The sequence below is a fragment of the Diospyros lotus genome, chromosome 14 (assembly GCF_014633365.1).
Source record: "Diospyros lotus cultivar Yz01 chromosome 14, ASM1463336v1, whole genome shotgun sequence".
NCBI lineage: Eukaryota > Viridiplantae > Streptophyta > Magnoliopsida > Ericales > Ebenaceae > Diospyros > Diospyros lotus.
The window spans coordinates 33,322,602-33,347,855 of record NC_068351.1 but is presented as its reverse complement, the minus strand read 5'-3'; the positions used below and the strand labels follow the sequence as shown (position 1 = coordinate 33,347,855).

The 25,254-nt window shown below is 36.6% G+C and overlaps 1 protein-coding gene across 2 annotated transcripts; it reads left to right on the top strand.

Moving 5' to 3' along the window:
* Positions 1-2,222: 2,222 nt before the first annotated feature.
* Positions 2,223-25,018, top strand: LOC127790967 (probable Ufm1-specific protease). 2 transcript variants are annotated; one of them, XM_052320704.1, is made up of 15 exons: positions 2,223-2,547; positions 2,625-2,978; positions 3,635-3,906; positions 4,040-4,127; positions 4,272-4,447; positions 7,453-7,560; positions 10,149-10,239; positions 19,833-19,952; positions 20,069-20,116; positions 20,197-20,273; positions 22,532-22,620; positions 22,907-23,018; positions 23,220-23,322; positions 23,583-23,838; positions 24,680-25,018. In XM_052320704.1, the coding sequence occupies exons 1-14, from the start codon at positions 2,238-2,240 to the stop codon at positions 23,810-23,812; spliced, it is 2,178 nt and encodes a 725-aa protein (XP_052176664.1). In that variant the 5' UTR covers positions 2,223-2,237; the 3' UTR covers positions 23,813-23,838; positions 24,680-25,018. The 2 variants fall into 2 exon arrangements, with proteins under 2 accessions (XP_052176664.1, XP_052176665.1); XM_052320705.1 differs by lacking the exon at positions 7,453-7,560.
* The last annotated feature ends 236 nt before the right edge of the window (positions 25,019-25,254 follow it).

Below are 25,254 nucleotides of genomic sequence, written 5' to 3'. Positions count from 1 at the left end.
AATTTTCCATATTCTTGTCACATCTGACGCAGGTGTAATCCTAGCTAAACACCCTGTTTTAATGGTTGGTGTAGGCTTCAAAGAGCTACTTGTTTCACTGCTTCTCTGACCTTCTCGACTACAAGCATAGGTTACATATTTTAACGACCCATCATCACCCTTTTTTAAATTCCTTTTTCTGACAGGAAAACCCGCAGTACAAGCATATGTTTTGTAAAATTCATAAATTTCGTTGTGGTCCTTAAATTTCATCCCTACTGTAGGCACGATCTCACTGCCATCTGATGTGCATTCATTGTCAGCCCCTACTTCAATCTCAATATCATTGTCGAAAACTACTACATTTTCTTCTTCATCATATGGAAATTGAACTAAGAAAAAAATTCATCAGCCTATTGAATTTTAAATAAAGAATTTAGTTTCCCTAATTCAAAAACTTACATCATCAGAAACCAAAATTTAAAACTTACGACATTAATTATTTAGTTTGAAGTTTATTAAAGTCTATATATATATGCATTAAAGTCTATATATATATGCCACATTCTATTGTAATAATGCTAAATCATTGATATAATAAATGGCAGATTATAAAAACACAACTGTAATTGTAAAGATTAAAAACTAATACAATCAAATGAATGAAATTATTCCTTATCCATTCTACCAAGAACTAAACCACAAACAAAATTGTTTTTTTATTTTTTTCTCCTCTCAACCTCAAAGGAATAATTGATGCAACTCATGATAAATTCATAAACGATCTAACAAGCAGCAAAGATTTGACTAGGTAAGCTTGAAGACAATAATTTTAACGCACAAACATTAGGTCTCAAAAACCCATTGTTTTTTCCTCTTTCAGCAATGTTTTAGACCTCAGTTGTATATTTGACTATTGCCAGACAAAAAAAAAATTCAACCTCACTTTTTTGCTCTCATGGTTTTTATCAAAGTGAATCTGCATTATAAGATAGTCTAAACTTTTTTTTCCCCTTTAGTCATATTTAACCTCACTCCCTGTATATGCGTACAAGTGTTAGCATCAAACATATTATGATTTCAGTTGTAAAATGTTAGTTACTTGATTTTCCCAGGGCCAACTCAAAGAAAATTCTAATTAGGATATAACGACATCATTTCTATGTGGCATCTATACCATGCAAAAATAGAATGTAGTTGGTTTGCATTCATATCTAGAAGCACATTATTGTCAAATAGGATGAGAACAGTTGGAAGACTGACTCTAAATCTACAACTCAAAATTACCCCCAAAAAGTCTATAACAGATTGAAATTACCCCCAAGTGAAACGACCTAGCTGGTATTCCCCAGATTAGCACTGAACAAGTGCATTATGATTTTACCATTTTTCTTAGTTTGAAAGTTGTTAATCATTGTAAGATATCTTTCTGTTATCCCATACAATAGAATCTATTCTCATAATATTCTGCTATACTAAGAATATATTAGTTTGATTCTTTATATTTTTTTAACAATGTAATGAAAATGAACTGACAGAAAACATAATGATTAAGCAGGTAAAACAGAATTATCCACCAAACCTCTGATCTATCTTTTTAACCAAGAACATAAAATGATATCCTTGCAACCTAAAATCAACAACAAATCTCTCTTTAAGCAGAAACCTCTAGTTAGTTTAAGCAGTATCGAGTACAGTCATTGACAAACTAAAATCAAAGATCGGTCCGAAAAAACCAACTAAAAGCCCTTGATAAACTAAAATCTGAAGGAAGAAATCGAAGAAACCAACTGAAGGATTATAATAGCCTGGCTTACCTTGCTCCGATGTCGGCGAGGAAGAACGGCGACGAGACCGAAGATCGGACTCCATCATGGAAGATCGATCTCGATTGTGGAAGGTCAGTCTCGATCGCCGAAGGTAGATCTCGATTGCGGGCCGAATGAAGGTCTCGATCGAGATCGTCGTCTGTAAGCTCTCTCTCTTTCTTTCAATGGAAAATGTGCAAATACAAGCCGAATGAAGGAAAGTTGGTCTGGGTAAACCCTAAAAATTTTCCTCTTTCTTTGAGATATGTGCAAGCGCTTATAACCTAACCAAAATCTTGCGATATTTTGATAGTCAAAATATCGCGAGATTTCGCTTCTGTAAACCCATCTATAAGTTCTTTCTGGCTCCGTAGAAGAACTCTTTTACAAAAATTCTCCCCACCAATTTTTGCAAAACTTATATAATTGTGTTTAAGTTATCCAATTTAAATGCCAGTGAGATCCATCGAAACACCTAGCAGCTCTTTCTTAATAGCTTATAAGCTGAATCTAAGCGGTCATACTGGGAATCTAAGTGGTTCAGGCCTCCAAGTTCCAACGCAGAAGAGAAGAATCCAGTCCATGGGAATCGAGAACGCGACAACAAGCGTACGAGTCCTCTGCCGCAAGCTCTTGATCTCCCGAAACGATCCAGGCCTTCTTCAATGGTTGATCGGGTCTCCATTCTTCCCTCCTTTCACAATCATCTCCACCTTACGATGCGTCGAAGCCCTCCCCCCCGATTTCTCCAAAGAATCAGGTACTCGCCTACTTATTAGCGTCGAATTTTTGCGTCAATATGTTTATTCTTACTGCATTTCGGGAATTTGTGAGCAGACGATCTTCGGACTCTACTGCCGAAGGGCTTCGAAGTGATCGGAGCGTTGATTGTTAGTAACAGCTCCGCCGATTCTGAAAAAACGGCGAGGGAGGCCGTTGAGGCCTCGCGGAAGCTGAGGAGTTTCCTTTATGGCTCTGAGAGTCGAGATTTGGTCGGAGCTGTTGCGGATTTGAGCGCTGACAGTGTTAGGTATTTTGTATCGAGGTATGGGAGCTCGACTAGGATTGAGTCTGTCGATGATGTTGTCTACGAGGATCAGTCTGAGAAGTATCTTTGGGAGAGTGGTTGTATACTTCGATGCCATCTACCGATCAAGTTGCCCGTTTATTGTCCTGTGGACAATCCGAAAGGTGAGTTCTCGCATATTTATATCTTTTAGTTTTCCAATAGTGCTGCGTTTCTTCAATTTATTAGTATTGGTAGTTGTGATTTACTATTAAAATTAAAGAATTGTGATACCCCATGCTTTAAATTTCCTAGTTCCAATCGATTCTACCTTCATGCTAGCCTGATGTGAAATTATTCATGTGGGAAAGAAACCTAATACCGTGAAGAGAGGATATAAGTGAGAATTTAAAATGAATTCATCCAAACACACTATAGATTAGGACTTAGAAGGTAATAAGATCTAGAAGCTCAGAATTGATGTTAATAAGGTGGTTGGTAGTATTACAGTAACTATACCTGGCTACTGAAAATGCAGTTCATGATAGAGCATAATAGGAAGCTGTATACATATTCATGAAACTTAGATCGAGTTTTGTGCTGTGCTTGCCTCAAGTGTGCAGGGTCAATAAGATATCCTGAGAAAATTTAAACATCTACTAGGTTGAAAGAATGGTACCTTCTGCGGGCTTATATTTTTTCTAAGCTCTTCCTAAATTGAATTTCTTGATTCATTGCATAGCTACTAGTAACCTGGTGTACAATTTATTGGGTGCTTTTGTGCATTCATATGACAGATAGCAAAAATTTTCCTCACTAATGCATAATTTGTATTTCTCAGAAGCAGAGGATATGTATTTGCGATCTGTGGATGCCATTGCTGATAGATTTAGAGATCCACAAGTCACATACCTCATACAAACACTAAATGAACACACAACCGAAGTACTTCACCCAGTTGTTCTTCATGGTAGGGAATTGGATTTTAAGACTGATATCCGGAATACTGGTGTTTCAAGTGAACCTGCTGATGAAGCTGGTGCAAAATCTTTGGCATGTTTGTACTTTTGTTCAAAGAGTGAAGCGCTCTCATCATTTACTTCTATAGAGGAGGTGAGCTTTGTGATAATTTTTAAATGTTATCACATTTAGAACTGTCTCATGATTGAGTTTGTTAAAGTTTGATCAACCATCTTCTGCTTAACCCTGATCAAACAACTTTTTTTTAAAAGTCTTTTATGGTTAGGATGCAGATAAGATCCAAATAAGTGTCTTACTTAATAGATCGGAGAATTTTCCCCAACCTGCTACTCCTTTTGCTGAATATTTCCCAGGTAATGAATCCAGTGTTTGATAATAGGTGGTTTACCCCTATACAATACGTGAATTAGTATATTCTTATTATACATTTGGACTGGAGTTCTATCTTATCTCATGATAATAATTAACACATTTTTTCTTTTTGTTTTGTTTTTCAGCTTCGAAAGAAACAAAACTTTTGATTGCAGATTTTAAGTTAGACGTGCTATGTTATGCAGCCAAGGATTTTCCACTTAAACAAGCAGTTGCAAAGTTAATCATACCTGGGTTAATTGACCAGTTGTATACCTTGAAGAACTTATTCTTGCCCAATCTCTTGGGACAACATCCCCTGGTAAGTTGATCCATTTGATACATATGCTTTTATTTGAGTTCTTCGTGAAATTACAATTTGGGAATAACATGTGCACACACACACAAGACTTGAGTGCATACCTGTGCTTTCCTGATACTAACTAAATACATCACTGTTCTTAAGATTTTCTTGAAAGAATAAAATACTTCGAAGAAATGAAGGTGGCAAAACAAGTGTTGTTGGGGCATATTAGTAACTTCAATGAAGATAAGAGACTACATGTTTTATAGATGTATCTATCTAAATGAAATATAGCAAGCATTGAAAAAGATGAAGAATAGTAAAGTAGCCGAACTATATAATATACCAATAGAAACATGGAAATGCGTGAGAGAAGAGGGCATTTTTGGTTAGTGAAATTATTTAATGTGATCAGTAAATCAAAAGGATGCTGAATGAGTGGAAGAAGAACACTTCAGTGCTCATTTACAAGAATAAAGAAAATGTTCAAAGTTGTGGGAATTATGGAGGAATCAAGCTGATGAGCTAGAGTATGAAACTTTGAGAGAATAATTGAGCAAAGGTTGATAGGAGAAACCACAATGTTGAAACACCAATTTGGTTTCTATGTTTGGTAGGTTAACAATCAAAGTCATACTTGTTGAGGTGACTAATGGAAAGTTATAGGGATAAATAAAAGGATTTGCATATTGCGTTCATAGATTTAGAATTAGCTTATGATAAAGTTCTTAGAGAAGTCTTATGGAGGGTTTTAGAGAAGAAATGTTTCCATTGCTTATATACATGTTATTAAAGACATTTATTATAGAGTGGAAACATTTGTCAGAAGAACATGTGGAGGGGATATTATTAAGCCCTTGCTTATTTTCCTTAGTAATGATGAACTCACTAAACACAACTTGATAGAGGTGCCTTGGCGTATGCTATTAGTAGATGGCATTGTGTGGTGGATGAGGCAAAAGAAGGCTTGAATGGTAAACTTGAGATAGGCATGACCATGGTTCTAAAATCGATAGTTTCAGTTAGGCTTGATTGTGGTTAAGTTCGAACTGTGAATTGAACCGGAACCGTTATTCTAAAAATTGAATGGAAACTGTTTTTTCGGTTTCGATTCAAAAACTTGAATCGAAATCGAAGACTTACAATTTGGTTTCAGTTCCTAAAAATAAAGAACTGAAATCGGAATTGGAACCGAAATTGGAATCGGTTCAAATCATTAAAAAATAAATTAAATAAATATAAAATATATAATGCAACACAACAACAGTCAAAAATTAATTTTTGACCGTTGTTGCAATCTGCAATCAGATTGCGGTTTGAATTAGATTGCAATCTAGTTTTTGGAATTAGATTGCAGATTGCACTGCACTGCTGCAGTGCAATTAGACTGCACTGGCTGTGCACTAGCCAACAATATTTAATGGTCAAAATTTTTTGACTACTGCTTTTATTTTGATTTATTATTAATTTTTAAAACATATTTAAAACTCTATAAATACCCACCTCAATTTCATTTTTTCATTCACGACTCAATTTACAACTCAATTCTCACTTCTTACTGTCATTCTCTCAATTTTCATTTCAATTTTATTTTTTTCCACGTAGTAATTACAATTATTTTTCTGTTAATCTTCTAACAACAACAATAACAACATATCCAGCCTTTATCCCACTATGTGGGGTCAGCTACATGAATTCTAGACCATGTATTTCTGTCTTTTGTCATACTTTCATTTAGGTCCATACACTTCATATCAAACGTTAATGTCTCTCCCAAAGTCTTGGGTTTGCTTCTACCTATTTTTTTGACTAATTGTTCCATTTCATCAACTCTTCTCACAAGAGCGTCTCTTGGTCTTCTTCTTACATGACCAAATCAAACTGATTTTCTGAGACGTCTGTTTCTTTTCTAAGCCTCTACTCTATTACTCTCTCCTAGAGTTTTATGGTATGGCTCATTAACTTAATTTCTTTGTTATTTTCACAGTTTTGAACATCTCATTTGTTCTTGTATATAAGAACCAAAGTACTCTTCCTCCACTCATTTGGCATCTTTTTTGATTTAAGGATCGCGTTAAATAATTTCGTTAGCCAGGGATGTCCTCTTCTCCCATGCATTTCCATGCTTCTATTGGTATATTATCCGGTCCCACCGCCTTATGATTTTTCATCTTTTTTAATACTTGCCTTATTTCTTTTGAACTTATGCGTCGATAAAATGTATAGCTCACGTTTCCTTCGGAGTTACTAAGATGTCCCAACTTAACTCTTGTGTCCCCACCATCATTGAATAATTTTGTGAAATACTCCTTTCATCTCTCATTAATCGCTCCCTCATTCACTAATATATTTTTGTTTTCATCTTTTATGCATTTCACTTGGTTTAGATCTCTTGTTTTTCTTTCTTTTGCTTTATCTAATTTATATATATCTCTTTCTTCATCTTTTGTATCAAGTCGTTTATATAGATTCTCATATGCTTTTGACCTTGCTTCACTAACAGCTCTTTTTGCTGTCTTTTTCACTTCTTTATAATTTTTTAGGTTTTCTTCATTGCTGCACTGATATACTACCTTATAGCAAGTTTTTTTATTTCTAATTTTTAATTGTACCTCTTCATTCCACCACCAAGATTCCTTAAGGTTTGGGGCTCTACCATTTGTCTCTTCAAGGACTACCTTTGCCATGCTTCTCAGGGCAATAACCATTTCCCTCCACATTTGGTTTGCCTGTCTTTCTCCATTCCATTCATTTCTATTCAATTTTTTTTATAAAAAAAATGTCAAGTGACAAAGGCAAGAGTAAGGTTGGGGAACCTACCCAAAGTGAGCCATTGTTTCTTGAACATATTTCAACACAAGAATCCCAACACGTAAACATTAATGATGAAGGTGATGATCAACAACAAGAACAATTTACAAAAAAAGAAAAAAATGTTGAAATTCAACAGTTTCAAGGCACATTTGAAGAAAATTTATTTGGCAAATGGGTCTATACAAGTTACTTGCAACTATTGTGGGCAGCAATTCAAGTACAAAGATGGTGGTGGATATGGGACATTTAAGAAGCACTTGAATAGCAAGCATCCAACTCAAGTGGGTCTTGACAAGACACAATACTCAAATAGCCGGGTTTGCAACTTCTAATCCCTCTTCTCTTTTTGTTTATTCTGATGACAAAAAATAGAGAAGAATTAGCTAAAATGATTTCCATTGAATATCTTTTAGTTTTGGTGAAAACATAGGATTTGTTAATTATTGTCAAAATGCTTTAAATCCTTCCACCTTTTAGTTAATTATTGTCATCTTTTTCACCAAAAAGATGGATTTGGTGAAAAATAGGATTTGTTCATTATATAATTTATCTTTTAGTTTTTGTTTATTTCATATTTGTGGGCTCAGGGTGAGCCCACAAATACAAAATAGCTTTTTTAATAGGGGTAAGTTAAATTTCAAAAGACCTCAATCCATCTTGAACACATAAATTTAATACATGATATGAACATCTGACATGAAAAAATTTACCACCAACACTTAGTTTACAAATATTTTCCAATTCTCCAATTCTGGGGTAGCACGAGGGCTATTGCCACGATGCTTGGGCCATGACCATCACTACTGTCCTCTAGAGCTGTCCTCAGAAAGGACAGCAGGGAATCAATTCAGGACAATATGGGATGATATCCCTCTCCATGCACATAATCAGCCTTGAATAATCAAGGGTAAGCAACACGCTGAAAGACAGAGGAGCTTGAGTTATATAAGGTCACTGACCCCAACCAACCAGGTAACAATAAGAGATACCCTCTCTCTCTCTCTCTCTCTCTCTCTCTCTCTCTCGTTCTCTTCGTTGTTCTTTCCTTCACCCATCCCTGGTTCTACTTGAGCATCAAAGGGGCTTTTTTGGAATTCACTGGGGCAGTTCTTTTTCAGGACCTAGGATTGACAAGCAATGTGGACCTTCTATCAGGCTTGAAAGCCATTATCTTGAAGGTGCAGTTGCTGCATCATCAATGTATGTGGGAATGAAGGTGAAACCCAAGCTTATGATGGTATAAATCATGTCTCAACTGGCTAACTCCCAGAATAACGCTGCTAGGAGTTGATGCCTACCATTAACCCCCCACCCCAACCCCCCCCCAAAAAAAAAAAAAAAAAAAAAACCTATGAAGCACAAACATGGATACAAGGGCATGGGGACGCAAGGACAGAACATTTTCCAGAAAAAGTATGACATGGAATGGTTGAATATGTTAATTAATAAAATAAATTTATATTTCTAATGCCATAATGAAATACCAAAACTATATTCCAAACTCATAAATATGTATTTAAAATTCATCAGCCAAGATTTTAAGAGAATAAGTCTAATCTAATTAGCATTTTAGAAGATTTAATGTGAAGAGGAAAATGAGAAATCAAATAAAGAAAAGCAAACCTGAGCTCATTGTTCTGCTGCTTCACTTAATCGACACACAACCACTGGAAAGTTCTATTGATTTCTCCCTTGTTCTTACCTTTCTATAGCTGTAATGGCCGCCATCTCATAGATTTGAGAGAGGTGAGTTGAAGAGTGATTGCCGGAGGTTAGTTGGAGCTTTCATGAGCTCAGAACCCTTGTTGGGTGATGGCGTGTGGATGACCTGTTGACTGGTGACCAGCAAGTAGTGACTGTCTGATGGCCATCCCTCTAATATCCCTTGGAGTATCTTTATTGTGGGTAGTTTTGGACTGTGTACTTTGCTACTTTCTTTTGTTGATTCTGTTTGTGTTAATATAGTTTGTTTGTTTGTTGTTGTGGAAAGAGAATTGAATATTGAGTATTGGATATTGTCCACTGTGTGTCACCAGAGGGGATGTGCTTGTTCTCTCCTGTGTTCATTAAAAAAGTAAAAAAGATTTCAGATATGCCATGTGAATGCATCCGATATACATCACCTATGTGTCAATGTGTCAGCATGTCTGTGCTTTATAGCCCCCAACCATTGCACTGTCGATGTGATTGTGGAAGAAGCCTCTAAAAGCATTCATCCTCACCCCGGTGTTCAAGCTCAAGGCATGGAGCGGGTAGAGTGGAACCTAATGAAGAATGCAGACAGGAGCAGAGACATCTTCATCAGTGTCACAGTGACACATTTCTTAATGATAACATATCTTATATTAAAATATTATGCTATTAACAGTCTGTTTAACTATTCATTGTGTGTGCATTTACCTATCAAGCTTTTGGATGCATATCTTAATATCCCATCTTGAAATTTTAGTTACTCAAGATGATCCAATGCATGGAAACACACCCACACGCACGCCCATCATTAATGCTTGAATCCATAAAACATGTCAATTCAATGTTAATAATATTGGCAATTGGGGTGATGTTTCAAGGGGTTCTGAAGACTTAATGTATTGAATAGCTCCTCCATTTTGGTGGTTCTTCTAGTTCAACTTCATCTTGTCCCGTTTTATAGATTATATTGATACTTATGATACCTAAGATGAGGTTTAGAGTTCATCTTTCAGATCTTTTTTTAAATGCTGGGACATTTATTTTGTTTTTAGTACTAGACTAATTGAGTTTGATCTTTCTTTAATTTTGCATTTTATTGACTAGAGAATTTCTTATACTGATTACTCATGGAAATATGGAGTCCGTTTTTCTTTCAAATATATATAAAAGAAAGAAAAAACAGAGAAGGTAATACAGAGTTATTGCTGTGCAGCTACGTCCATATCACTTCAGTCCTCCAGGGGTTTTACATCCAGTAACTGTTATCTATGATGTCAGTTGCGGTGAGACAGAAATGAAGCAAGGTGAGGTGCAACAAACTTTGCTTTGACATTGTTCCTGGTCAAGAAAAAAGCAATTTCACTAGACTATTATACATTACTAAATGATGTATTTGTTATTGGAAGAGTGTGGAGTGATGCTACTCTTGTAATACCAGGGGGGTTTCACTTGAAACAATGCTAGTTGAAGTTAACTTTTGGCTCGTGATATTAAGTAATATGCCCAATACCTCTCTAGTAGTCATTGATGGATTGAGTCATGGCAAACTCTCTCTCTTTTTTTTTTTTTCCAACCTGGTGTCTTCACTTTACTAGAATCTCATATTGCATAATTCTGGCTCTTAGTTTTAAACACTCTCCCTTGGCCCAGACTTGCAATATTAGTCCTGGCTATCCCTAAAACTAATGCTTACCAGAAAGCTACAGTTAATTTTTGAACTTGGACTATTGATGTGGGGATTAGATCATGACATGCAGACCTTATCTCTTTCTTGTGTGCACTGTGCGGAATGATAGGACCTAAAAACTAACTGTCCAGATAAAGGCACAATACACGGATATAGATATTTTTTGACATGACAAAATTTAGAGAAAATGAGCACATGGGATAATGACAGAATACAACAAAAAATTATATTTGTTATAACAAATATTTATATATTTTTTAGTATGTTTATGAAAACAATATCTACAAACTGCACACAACATTAATTCAAATTAAAAATAAATAAATTAACATGTAAAAAAAATCATAATTCAATACATTAGTATGATTTAAAACACCAACCAATATCGAAAATCTTAAAGAATGCTAAAAGATTAGCTTTCTCTGTTTGTAAATAGACCCAATTGTAGCTAGGTCTTCACCATCAAATGTGGATCATGTTTTGTCATTTTTATTCTAATATGTTCAGCGAGTTAGCACCAACTCATACTCCACTTGGTGTACATGTTTTGATGTGTTTGATGATTATGTGTGTTGGGGACATATTTGAAATGAATATTACACCAAGTGTTCATACTTCATAAGATAGGGTTTTCTTGATTATGCTTTTAGTTGTTTGGAGTTCAACTGTATTCACTATACCCCTTCCTCTCTTTCCTATCATGGATGAAGCATATCCACATGGACCATACTCAATGTGATGGAGACCATAAATAAGGTCAAATTAAGAACTTGATTTTATTAAGGAATTTTAATCTTATCTAATAATTTCAATTTGGAAGGCATGCATTGTATTTTCTTTTTAATTTTTTTTATTTGTCTTTATTCCTAGTTTGATTTATATATGGTTATGTGGGGTATTAGTATTTGCCTTAGAAATGAAATGTGTTATAGGATAACCAAACAAGGCCTAAGAGTCAACAAAGGAGGCAGAAGACACCTTCCATGGACAAGTGGCCTCAAGGCCTAAGAGTCAACAAAGGAGGCAGAAGACACCTTCCATGGACAAGTGGCCTTTGGAAGACTTGAAAGACTCTTCGGGAATATCTTCAAAGGAAAACCCTGAATCCCGAAGACCCTAACCCATAGACTTGAAGCCCTATGTATCTTGCCTGAAGGGTTGAGCCATGCGCCTTCGCTCAAGCGTGCCACGTGTCTTGCCTTGCCACGTGGCCTAGTCCTTGACGCTTATAAATACCCCTTAGACTCACACCTTTGGGATCTAGATCGAAAACTCGAAGACCCTGACCTAAGCAAGAACCCAACACTCCAAATCCAATACTTGAACCCTTTCGAAGGTTACATTGTCCACGTGGCCCATCCGCATATCATCTTCTACATCATGATCTCATTTGACTTAGGCATCGGAGAGCTCGCACGGGAGGGATCCTTGTGCACCTTCTGACTGTTTTTGTGTCGCAGACCTCGAAGACTCGAAAGACTCTCTGGACACTCCCTAGCTCCTCTTGGAGACCCACATAGCTCTCCCAAAGCCAATCACAGCTGAAGACCCCTTTGGGTCCTACTTCTCGCTGAAGGCCCCCTTTGGGCCACCATCCATCCAAAGACATCTGAAGATCGAAGACTACTTGTTTCCTCGGGGAATTTTCCAAGGAACCATTCCAGCTCTCTCGGACAACGGATTGGGCCTAGCCCTACATACATTGCTCTCCTGGACAGCTGATTGAGCCATTCCCCAAACAGCCTTGGATGCTTGCCAATGCCACTCACCAACACAGACCTTACTTCCCTTATTTTCTCACTAGGCTTTGCTAAGTTGCTTCTGAGCTTTCTCAGGAAAAACAAATTTTAATTGTTATATCCTTGCAACAACAAAATGGATGATCAATTTTTTCTAATTGAATAAATTGAATATTGTCTATTTTCTTCTCTATTAGTTGTCTGTCTTTCCCCTTCTATTCTTCGTGTCTTCTCCTTTTTCCCCAATCTCTTCTTTCTACTTAGCCATCTTTGCTCTTTCTGAATCATTCCCCTCTCTTCTTTGTATTATTTTCTCCCTCTCTCTTCATACCACTTCCTTCATCACCTTATCAGTTCTCTCTCTTCTCCTTCATTTTCCTTCTACTTCACAACCTTGTGTGATATTCTTTTTTGATCCATCAGACTTATAGATCGCGTGTGTGTTTTATTGTTGTTATTACTAAACAAGAAGGGGAAGCCCCAGAGTGCCAAGAGACACCAACCAGCCGTTGAGGGACTAGGAACACCCAGTTGTCTCTTTGGATTCCCTTGCTATGACACACCCATGGATCCCTCTTAGGGACGACTTACTAGGTCACCCATGCATGCTAAAGTTAAAGCCCCTGCTAGGCATCTCCTTGGCAAGAATCATTGACCTCTCACCCTGTTAAACCTGTGGTCTATATGGCCAAGGTTTCAACAAGCCACAAAAGGCTGAGCAAGGATGCTCCTTGGAATTGAATCTGCAACTCCCTTGGGTGAACAATGCTTCAATGCCAGATGGTCTACCAGCTTGGTGGCCTATAGGCTTTTATTATTAAAAGAAAATGTTAGCTCCTCATTATGAGCTCTGTAACGGCAATAATACGGGCACAATTAGCTTCTTGTTTTGAGCCTTTTGTTAAAACTGGAACAGGGAGAGTTCACTTTGCCTGGTTAAGCTGTATGTTTTTTCCGTTAAACAAAATCAAGATGCCTTCAGAACTTGTCATCCAAATGCATGTGTTTTGGAAACATGTCAATCAGACCTGAAGCCATCTTCTTGAAATATCACTTCTACAATATTATCGCAGGAACAATCACAAGCCTTATTCTATTAGATAGGGTTAGCTACATGATTTTTTAGCTCTCCAATCATCTCTATCATGGTCATAGTTTCTATTAGGCCATTATATTTCATATCATTTTTTAAGGGTTTCCCACACAGTTTCTTTTGATCTTTCTCTATTTCCTTTGCAAAACACTTTTTCCATTACATCCCCTCACCTCATAAGTGTGTCTATTGATCATTTTCTTATGCAGCTTATCTTCAATAGGTGCCACTCCAACCTTATTGCCAATAATCTTGAAATATCTCTTCTGCTTTCAAAATTCAAACTAAACTGTTTACATTGTGTTTTGAGAGTATGCCACCTAGGTATAGGAAATGTCCTCTGAGCCACCTGAATTTGGAAAAGAGGACTACACCATTTAGGTTTGGTAGAAACTGTTTACAAAATGTAACATACATATATGGATCTTTAACATGATTGTTTTGAACACCGTACCACAGAAAGTTTTGGGTTTATAGACAAACTTGTTTTCAGATCCATAATAAACTTTGAATCGGATCTGTAAAAAATGTTGCACTGGAATTTCCTTTTCTTTTTCAATCTTACCAAGTCCTATCTAATGGGCTGAGAGAATGTAACCACTCTTAAGAGAAAATTTATATCCTCTCATTACCAGGGTTTTAACCCACTTGAGATGAAAGAGGAGACCCAATCCGCTTTTATATAGAAGGCCCACAAGTTTTCCTATCACTAATTATGGGCTCACACTAATTTAACCCACATTCATTTAACTTAAGTATTAGTTATTTATGGGTCTCTAAATGTCTCATGATAAAACCAAGATTTCTTACCCTGATTTAATATAAAATAAAATTCACAATTAATATAAGCCCACACTATAACAAAATAACAAATCCAACGGAAACTTCCAGTTATGAAGATTAATGGTTGACCTTAATTTGTTCAATCTAGTTGAAGAGACGAGGGAACAAAGACAAGTTCCCCACTAGAAGTAAGCATTATTTCGTGTAGAATAACTGCTTGTGTGGGGTTGTGGTTAAATAACATGTAAAAAGGAGGATTTAAAACATACTGAATTACAAGTTTATTTTAAATGCCAAAAAGAGTGATTGTGTGAGAAAATAATTATGAGGAAAAACCCTAAGAGACTAGTCTCTCTTAGCTTGTTATTTATAATAAGTATAATGGGCCTTAAACCTATGGGCTTAATCTAATTACAAAAATAAAATACACATATAATAACTATAATATATACTAATAATTCTAACACTCCCCCTCAAGCTGGAGCATAGTTATCATATGCACCAAGCTTGTTACAAATATATTCCACTCGAGCATCCTTTAAAGATTTGGTGAAGACATCTAAAAGTTGATCATTGGAGTTAACAAACTTGGTAACAATAACACCTTCAACCAGCTTTTCTCTAACAAAGTGATAGTCGATTTTAATATGCTTAGTCCGCTCATGGAACATTGGATTAGAAGCAATGTGTAAGGCTGCCTGATTATCACAAATAAGCTTCATAGGAGACACTTCACAAAACTTGAGTTCCTGCAGAAGTTGTTTAAGCCAGATGAGCTCACAAGTTGCATTAGCCATAGTTTGATACTCTGCCTCTGCACTGGATCTGGCTACTACATTTTGTTTATTACTTTTCCAAAAAACTAGATTTCCTCCCACAAGAACACAATACCCAGAAGTTGACCGGCGATCAGGAGGAGATCCTGCCCAATCTACATTTGCATAACAACAAATATCTGTGTGTCCCTTATCCTCATAAAGCAGCCTTTTACCTGGCGCTCTTTTGATATATTTTAGAATCCGGATAACAGCATCCAGTGAGAATCACATGGAGAACTAAGGAACTGGCTAACTACACTCACAGCAAAAGCAATGTCAGGACGAGTGACTGTGAGATAGTTCAACTTGCCTACCAGTCTCCTATACCTTCCAGGGTCTGAATAAATCTCCCCCTGTCCCGGCAAGAGTCAGATATTCGGATCCATTGGGGGTGTCAATTGGTTTGCAATTCACCATACCAGTTTCTTCTAAGATGTCAAGTGCATACTTTCTCTGAGAAATTGAGATACCATCTCCTGGTTGAACAACTTCAATACCCAAGAAATGCCAAAGTCGGCCTAGGTTTTTGGTTTGAAAGTGTTGATGTAGATGTTCCTTCAGCTTCTGTATTCCAACCTTGTCACTTCCTGTGATAACAATGTCATCTACATAAACAACAAGGTAGATACATAAGGAAGCAGAATGGCGATAGAAAACTGAATGATCAGCTTCACTTCGAGTGAGATCAAAGGCTTGAACCACAGTGTTGAACCTGCCAAACCACGCTTGTGGAGATTGTTTCAGACCATAGAGAGATTTCTTGAATTTGCAGACTACATTGGACTCCCCCTGAGCAACAAAATCAGGTGGTTGCTCCATATATACCTCTTCTTGCAAATCACCATGAAGGAATGCATTTTTAATATCAAGCTGATAGAGTGGCCAATAATGCGTAGCAGTCAGAGAGAGAAAGAGGCGAATAGAGGCCATTTTCGCAACATGAGAGAAAATATCGCTGTAATCTAGCCCATAGATCTGTGTAAAACCTTTGGCAACCAACAATCGGGCCTTAAGACGTTCCACCTAGCCATCAGGACCCATTTTGGGAGTGAATACCCAACGACAACCAATGGGAGTCTTTCCTGGTGGTAAAGACACCAAATCCCAAGTACCATTTGAATGTAAGGACCCACTTTGGGAGTGAATACCCAACGACAACCAACGGGAGTCTTTCCTGGTGGTAAAGACACCAAATCCCAAGTACCATTTGAATGTAAGGCGTCAATCTCATCTAACATAGCCTGGCGCCAACCAGGATGAGATAGAGCTTCACCGGTGGTTTTAAGAATGGAAACAGAGGAAAGGCTTGAAACAAATGCACTATAAGAAGGAGACAAACGATCATAGCATAAAAAGTTATAAATAGGATGGAAATTACGAGTAGACCGTGTACCTTTGCGAAGAACAACAGGGAGATTGTCGAGCTCAGGATCCGGGGTAGGAGGGACGACAGACGGAGAGAGCAAGTAAAGAGAATCTTGGGCTGGAGGAATGCTGGCGTCAGTAGCGGGATGAGGACGACAATGATATGTAAGAAGTGGAGGAGCCGTGGTAGGTGGACCAGAAAACGGTAGGGTAGACGCCACAGAGGAGACAGATGGACTCGAGGAGGACAACGGAAGAAAAGAAAAAGGAACAGACAAAACCTAGTGAAGACTCTGTGAATCAGGCCGAGCAACCGAAAAAAAAGACTGATGTGCAAAGAATGTGACATTAGCAGACAAAAAATAGCGATGCAGCTCAGAAGAGTAACACTTATAACCTTTTTGCAACCGAGAATAGTCGAGGAAGATACATTTGAGAGATTTTGCAACAAACTTATTCTGTTCAAGTGAAAAAAAATGCACAAAACAAATACATCAAAAAACACGAAGAGGAACAGAATAAAGTGGCTGTGTAGGGAACAAAAGGGAATGAGGAATTTGCTCCTGTAACGCTGAAGATGGCATGCGATTGATTAGATAACATGCAGTTAGAACAACATCGCCCCAAAATTTGGTGGGAAGATTGGTATGTAAAAGGAGCGTCCGTGTAGTCTCAATAAGATGTTGATTCTTATGCTCAGCAACCCCATTTTGTTGAGGTGTGTAAGGACAAGAAGATTGATGCAGAATGCCTTTAGCAATCATAAAGGTAGTAAATGGAGAAGAAAAATACTCAGGGGCATTATTACTACGGAAGGCACGAATAGAAACTCCAAACTGTGTTTTTATTTTAGCAGTAAATGTCTAAAAAATAGAAAATAACTTGGACCGACTCTTCATAAGAAACAACCAAGTGCAACGGGAAAAATCATCAATGAAAGTAACAAAATATGAAAAACCAAGAGTAGAATTGATACGACTGGGCCCCCATACATCAGAGTGCACAAGGGAAAAGGGAGTCTCAGCCCTATTAGTGACTCGAGGAGAAAAATAATGACAAGCGTGTTTACCACGCTGACATGACTCACAATTAAACATGGACAATGACGACAAATTAGGAACTAATTTCTTCAGTTTGGAGAGGTTGGGATGACCGAGATGATAGTGGAGAAGATCTAGAGAAGCGGCACTGGTGCAAGCTACCGGTGAACTAGGCACAGCAAGATGATAGTGGTCTTGTGACTCATGCCCAACGCCAATCGTCCGCCCTGTACCCTGGTCCTGAACACAAACAGAGGTAGGAGTAAAGATAACAGAACAGTTAAGGGTTTTGGTAATTTGGCTAACTGAAATCAAATTAAAAGGACTATCAAGAACATATAAAACAGAATTTAATGAGAGACGAGATGGGTGTGATTTGATTGATTCCTTTAACTGCAGTTTTGGTGCCATCAGTCAGGGTAACAGTAGGTAAGGTATCAGAATAAGTAAGTGAGGAGAAAAGAAGTTCATTACCGCACATATAGTCAGTAGCGCCAGAATCTATAATCCAAGGACTAATAGATGAGCCTTGAACAACACAAATAACGGGATTACCAGGATAAGACGGCTGGGTAGCCTGAAACTTCAAGAAGGCATCATACTCAGTTGCAGACATAGGTATCAATTGCGAACCTGGTGGAGATTGAGCAGGACTAGGATCGCTTTGAAATACATGAGCTGCACTGGTAGATGATACGGGTGGAGCAACTGACCGACCATGTTTCTTCTAGCATTTGTCCTCAAGATGACCCAGTTTCTTACAAAAGGTACACTGTGGACGGGAGCGATAATTATTGCGTCATCTATTTCCTCCTATGGTTGAAGCCTGAGACACAAGGGCTGAAGATTCGGCTAGAGGAACAACATGAGAAGAAGAGGACATACCATGTGCACCTGTCATATTTAACAACCTTTTGAAACAGTCATTCATGGTAGGGCTAGCGGAGCTGGTCAAGATTTGATGCTTGATGGCGTCAAACTCTGGTTTCAGACCGAAGAGAGCAATAACCATAAAAAACTTCTCTCGTTGAGCAATCTGTTCGGTGCGGGTCGTAGTGAGAGGAAGAAGAGCATTAAATTCTTGCATGAGAGAACAAACCTGCCTTAGATAAGATTCCATGGACGACTCTTGCTTGAGATTTTTGATATTAAAAACCACAGTGTACAAACATTGGAAGTCGTTTGTATAACACTCTTCAGCTTCCTTCCACACATCAACACAAGTTTCAAAGGGACGAAAGAGTTGCATGATGGAAGGATCAATAGACTGCCATAGGAGGCTACATAACTGGGCATCAACTTGTTCCCATATAGCCCGATTCGTTTCTGGCACACTTTCAGCCTTTGTGGTAAGATGATATGCTTGGCCTTGCCCTTTGAACCACATTTTGACAGAGGCTGCCCATGAGAGATAATTGGTCGACCCTATCAACTTGACAGTAGTAATATTGGCTGTCCCAAGATTGGAGACAGTAAAGGATTGAGAGGCAGCAGGGGCAACAGGTATCAAAGCGGGAATAGCACCGGCAGAAAAGGCGTCATTGAAATCAGACATGGCGAGGGTTTCAACACTGGAAGTCGCTTGAGGAGTCGTCGGCAATCAGATCTGGAGAAGCCGGAAAAAAGTGGTTGGCGAACGCACTGTCACGCGCCGGCGAGTGGAGACGGAGGCAGCAATTTGCGGCGGCGCGTGGGGCCGCGTGGGTGGTCCGGCGGCGGCGAGTCTTCAACGGTCGGCCGATCTAGGGGCGGCAAACTTGATGGTGGTGGTAGTGTTATCCAATGGTGGTCGGACAATGGGGTTTTGGTATTGGGCAGTGATGGTAGGGTTTGACGGCTAGGGTTTCTAAATGCTGGAAAAAAAAAAAAAATACACAGCGGGACTAGGGTTTTTTTTTTCCTCACCTGTGGCTCTGATATCATGTGAGAAAATAATTTTGAGGAAAAACCCTAAGAGACTAGTCTCTCTTAGTTTGTTATTTATAATAAGTATAATGGGCCTTAAATCTATAGACTTAATCTAATTACAAAAATAAAACACACATATAATAACTATAATATATACTAATAATTCTAACAGATTGTATTGGAATTTGTTATTTAATGTGTGCAATATATTATAGATATTTCTGCATATGACTTCCAGTAAATAAGACCGAAGACACCCTGCCTCACACATGCACACCAGGAGGGAAAGTCCAGTCAAAGAAAGAATGTGCCTTCTGTAGTCAATTTGCCATGTGATTATTATGCATGCTATCTATCTATCTATCTATCTATCATGCAGAAGGGTGGACTACTCTTATTTCATCTTAGTGTTCTCCTACATGATTTTGGATGTTGCATCATTTGATAGAATTTCCTTTTTGTAGTTGAAGTTAGAAGATCTCTACATTTGAGGTTGGGATTACCTTTTGATCGGCCTCTCCTAAGAATAGTCAATGCCATAAATTTATCCACACAGAAGGACCGTACAAGAGGCACATCAATATGTAAGGGTGAACATTCAGTTTTAAAAAGGCTACAGTTTCTGTAACTACTGGTGTGTACACATCCATTAGTTCATGCTTTGAACTTTGAAATTGATGTATTTCTATGAAAATTTCAGGTTCCCCTATTCTGAAGGATGTACATCTTGGTATTCCAAGCAGTGAGGGTTAGTGATAATGTAACAACTTTTTCAGTTTCCTTATTTGTATCACAATTTTCACCAGAATTTATGGTCTACTTATGCAGTTTCTGGTGGTGTTATCTCCACAGTTCAAGGTTCTTATGAGTACTATCATTATCTTCAAGATGGATTTGATGATTTGGTAGTATACTTTTCCTTTATGGAGTTGTTTCTTGATATATTATAACTACATGCAGATTCCTTATCCTTTATGGAGTTGTTTCTTGATATATCATATCTTTGAAAGTTTGTGATTGCCTTTCAATTTTCTATCTTAGTTAAGTCTTTCCTTAGATTACCATATGAATTACAGTCAAATTCCACTCACCAGTTTGGAAGTTTCCACTCATGCCATTGTATTCTCTGGAAAGTTCTGTATGAGAGATTTCCTAAAGTGACAGAAGGTGCTAAGTTTTTTAACTGGAAATTCGAGCAGGAGTTCATTTTCAGCATCAGTTTCTTCATGCTTTACATAGACAAGCAAATTTTAGTGGCAGTCTACAGTACAGCCTTCTATGGGGTATATATTTTTTGTAACTAGGTTTTTGCTGCTATGGAATGGTTAGGAAATATTTCCATTGCATGCATCTCTTTTTAAATTCATTTGTTTTGTTTCCTTTAACGGCTGTTGGTCTCTTTAAGCTTTTGACTGACCACAATTTTTGTAGGAGTGCTGTCTCCCTTCCTGTTCTAATGAATGCTCACTATTCACTGAATTCTTTTATTGAACTGTTGCTGTTTGGATTAAGTTATTTGTATCTTATGGATGGTCTTTCCTAGTAGTTCTGGGTAGTTATTATTGAGTCCTTGGTGCCACATTGCATGTCATGTCTTGTCATCACATGCCCTCACTGCACAAATCACACTAGTCATCATGGAGTTGAGACATTTTTCAAGGATACATTTCAAGTGCATTTGTACCACTTCTTTTAGATACACTTATGCTTTGTTTGGGAGAAGGGTGGGGGTAGGGGATAGAATGGTCTATAATGGGAAGGAATATAAAGGTTGTTACTGTTCCTGTTAGAAGATACTAAGATTCCTGTCCATATTTAGGGATTGATATGATTGATCTATCGTTCTATATTTCTGTGTTAAGATTTGCAGCAGTTAGCATCAGTCTCAGTAAAGGATTTTAAATAGAGTTAGAAATATGATTGTATTTTATGTTTTAATGAGTTAAAATGTAACAGAACTAATATCCTTGGAATTAGTTTTGGAAGTCCTTCTATTTCTTCTTATTTGTCATTTTAGTCCCTGGTTTGTAACCGCCTCTATTAGTTATAAATAAAGGCGGATAGGTTCTGCTCAAGCACTCAGCATTCATTCTATTCTATTGTATTCGCACACAAGAGTTAGAGAATTGAGAGAGAGCAAATGCTCGGTCCTTGTATTCTCGGGAGAAAGGCTATTGATTCTTAGTCTAAGTGTGTGCGAAAAAGAACAAAGAGGGAGTGCTGTATTCTGGATTATTCTCTAGTGGATTCTGTCGACAGCTTCTGGCAGTCTAAATGTAGGGCAAATTCATGCCCGAACTAGGATAAGTCTTCTTGTTCTTTTTCTGTTATTGCTTGTTATTTGTTCTGTTTACATTTCTTTTTGTTTCTATTACTATCGGGTGAGGGTTGGGTGTGAGAGAGTGTCTATTATTGTGAGGAAACCGATCCAAGATTCAACACTATGCTAAATCTTCCTCCTAGGAGATCCTATCTTGACTGTATTTTCCAGCTGTATCCTAGATTGTAAATATTTCCAAATCTAGATTAGGAAACTGCTTATTATGGGAGATCAGTTTGTATATATATTTGCTTGTAACTACAATGATGAATAAGATTGGATATTTGGTCATTCTTTGACACGGTATCAGAGCCAGGGGTTCATAATTTTGGGAATTGGTCACTATTTTTTTGTGGCTTTCAGTGGCCATAGTCTACATTGATATCCAATCTTCTTACATAGCTGCCAAAACCCTACAACCATGACGGACTCGACTAAATCTAGTAGCACAACAGAGGTTCCTTTTGCTGGAAATAATGGTGCAACTTTTGGTGGGGAGCTACAGAACATCCAAGCAGCCTATAGGCTGAATGGAAGAAAGTACTTATGGCACAACCCCATGACTGCTGTTAGGAAGTAGTTGCTCCACTCTTAGTAGTAGTAAATGTGGCTTATTGGGTGGACAAATATATTTAAATGTGGATATCCAGATTATATTAGAAAGTCAGGTTCCAATGGCTTTTGGAGACACTTTTGCAGTGCTACGAAGTATTGCCCTGCTTGTTTGTTTGTTTTGATCTTGCTCTAAAAATAAATCTATTTGACCTTAAATAAGTTACTAATCAGTAATCAGTAAAATTGTTGCTGCTGTTCTTTAATTAGTCTTCTGTATGCACTTTACAGGGCTGGGGTTGTGCCTATCGTTCTCTACAAACTCTCGTTTCATGGTTCAGGCTTCAACACTACACATCCATTGATGTTCCTTCACACAGGTGAAGATAAAACAAACATTTTTGTCCTCCATTGAGTTTCTTCTCAAGTAGATAGACTTCCAATTTTTTAACTTCTGAGAGGTAAAGTAACTGCCATATTTGAGTGTTCATTCTGATTAAGATAATAATTATACTTCAATTTTGGTTTTTTTCCCCCTGCTACTTTGTGCTATGGTCACTCACTATGTTATATATGTACATGGAGTAGTAGTGGAGAAACAATATTTAACGAGTACCTTCCTGTTAAATTTCATACCGTTGGCTGAAAGCAAATTCCATCTTTCAGGGAAATACAGCAGTCACTTGTAGAGATTGAAGATAAGAAACCTTCATTTATAGGGTCACGGGAATGGATCGGAGCTATCGAGTTAGGCTTTGTTTTAGATAAACTTCTTGATGTAAGTATGCTTCTTAACCATTAAAATTATAATTCTGAATTGTATTGCTATTATCTGGTGTAAAAGATGGAAGTTTAATGCAATATAATGTTTGGACTACATATCTGTATGCATATCAAAGTATTAGCAAATATAATGTGTATCTGCATAAAGACAAAATGAGCAGGTTTTGACTCTTAAATAGTTGCTTTGGTTAAACAGGTCACTTGTAAAGTCATCAATGTCGGATCAGGAGCTGAGCTCCCTGAAAAATGTCGAGAGCTTGCTTTGCATTTTGAGAACCAGGGAACACCAGTTATGATTGGTCAGTTGAATGCTTATTCCCTCTTTTTTACATTTATATGCCCATTTGCATAGCTTCTTCTAATCAACATGTGACTTCAATTCGGAAGAAGCTTCCTTTCTTTTTTTCCCTGTTTTTCTTCGTTCTTTTGTCCTTTTTCATATATTTAATTACCAAACTGTTGCTTGCGGAAACCATCCTTTATTGCTTGCTTGTATTTGACAATGTGAAAAACACTCAAAACAGCATTTGTCTCACTTAGTTTATACACACATTTGCAGGTGGAGGAGTTCTTGCATATACCCTTCTGGGAGTGCATTACAATGAAGCAAATGGAGATTGTGCATTTCTCATACTTGATCCTCACTATACCGGCAGTGATGACCTAAAGAAAATCATCAATGGTGGATGGTGTGGGTGGAAAAAGGCTGTTGATTCCAAGGGAAGACATTTCTTTCTACAAGACAAGTTCTATAACCTTCTGCTGCCACAGAGGCCCAACATAGTTTGATCAACATGTCGACTCGACTTGGGGTGGTAAGTTCAATGCTCTTAAATCTTGTTCACTATTGAGTAATATTAGTAAAATGGAGGTGATAAAAAAGTTTAGGCTGCATTCTTTTTGTATTTTTAATTTTAAATTTTAAATTTTAAATTTTAAATTTATTTTTAATTTTTTGTTTAAATAGTCTATTTTCAGAAAACTGAAAACGTGTTTATTTGATTATTTTAAAAAATTGTTTCTGAAAAACAAAAAATTAAAAAATGTGTTTATTTTTAAATTTTGAGAAAATTATTTTATAATATTTTATTCAAGGAATTTAATTATTAAATGATAAAATTAACTCTTTTTAATAAATATTTTATTATTAAAATAAAATAATAAATTTAATTAATAAATTATTGACATTTGAGTGATAATTTATATTAAATATTATTATACATAATATGTGTGTAATATACTTAATAATATACTATATGTTATCTTATATTTTTAATTATAATATAGATATATTATATTTTTTAAATTTTAAATGAATATATAATTTTTTTTTTTAAATTTTAGAATAATTTGTTTTCTTTTTTTTTTCTTTTTCTTTTTTAGAACCAAAACATAAAAAATGGATTGTGTTTTTTATATTTTGGACTTAGAAATTATTTTGACTAAAAATAACTAAAATAACATTTTGTTGTTTTGATTTTTTTATAAATTTTTTTCTTATTTTTTAAAATATATTTTAAAAAATAATAAAATAAACATATTTTTATTATTTTAAAAAATTAGAAACTAAAAATAATCTAAAAATAAAAAAGAGAATACATTCTTAGATTCATGAGAATATCATGAGTTGTAGAGTTGCTCATTTGTGTTTGACAGGTCATGAATTTTGAGTTGCGGAAGCAGTTTCCTCGCAAGATAACGGTAAGGTTATATAAAAAAGTAACAAAACGAGCATAGTCGCTGATGAATTATACCTGGATTTACTCCTCATCACTGATGGGATCAGGTGACGGGGCACTCAGAAGGGGGCGTAATCTCAAAAAAGAAACAAAACGACTCCCAATGAGTAAAGTGCTTGTAACAAATGTATAATTTCATCTTCAAAGTCCAAATGCCTGAATTTTGGCAGTACTCATCGAAGTATCTTGTTCTCTTTAGGAGACTATGCATATTCATTTAGTTTGTTTCTCAAAACTTAAATTTGGCATTAATCAAGATTGCTAGAAGTCATACCTATAAGTACTTATTGTACCTTTATATATTATGATAGGATTTGTTAAGTAAAATATAGATTGAAAAAAGGTAAAATATAAAAATTATTTTAAATGTCTTTTTTATTAAATTTATTTGACGACATTTAAAAAAAATTACTTGATTTCTTATTTGTCATTTTTCAAATGTGTCTCTCTCTCCCTCCTCCTCAAGATAAACATATTTTGAACTTTATATAT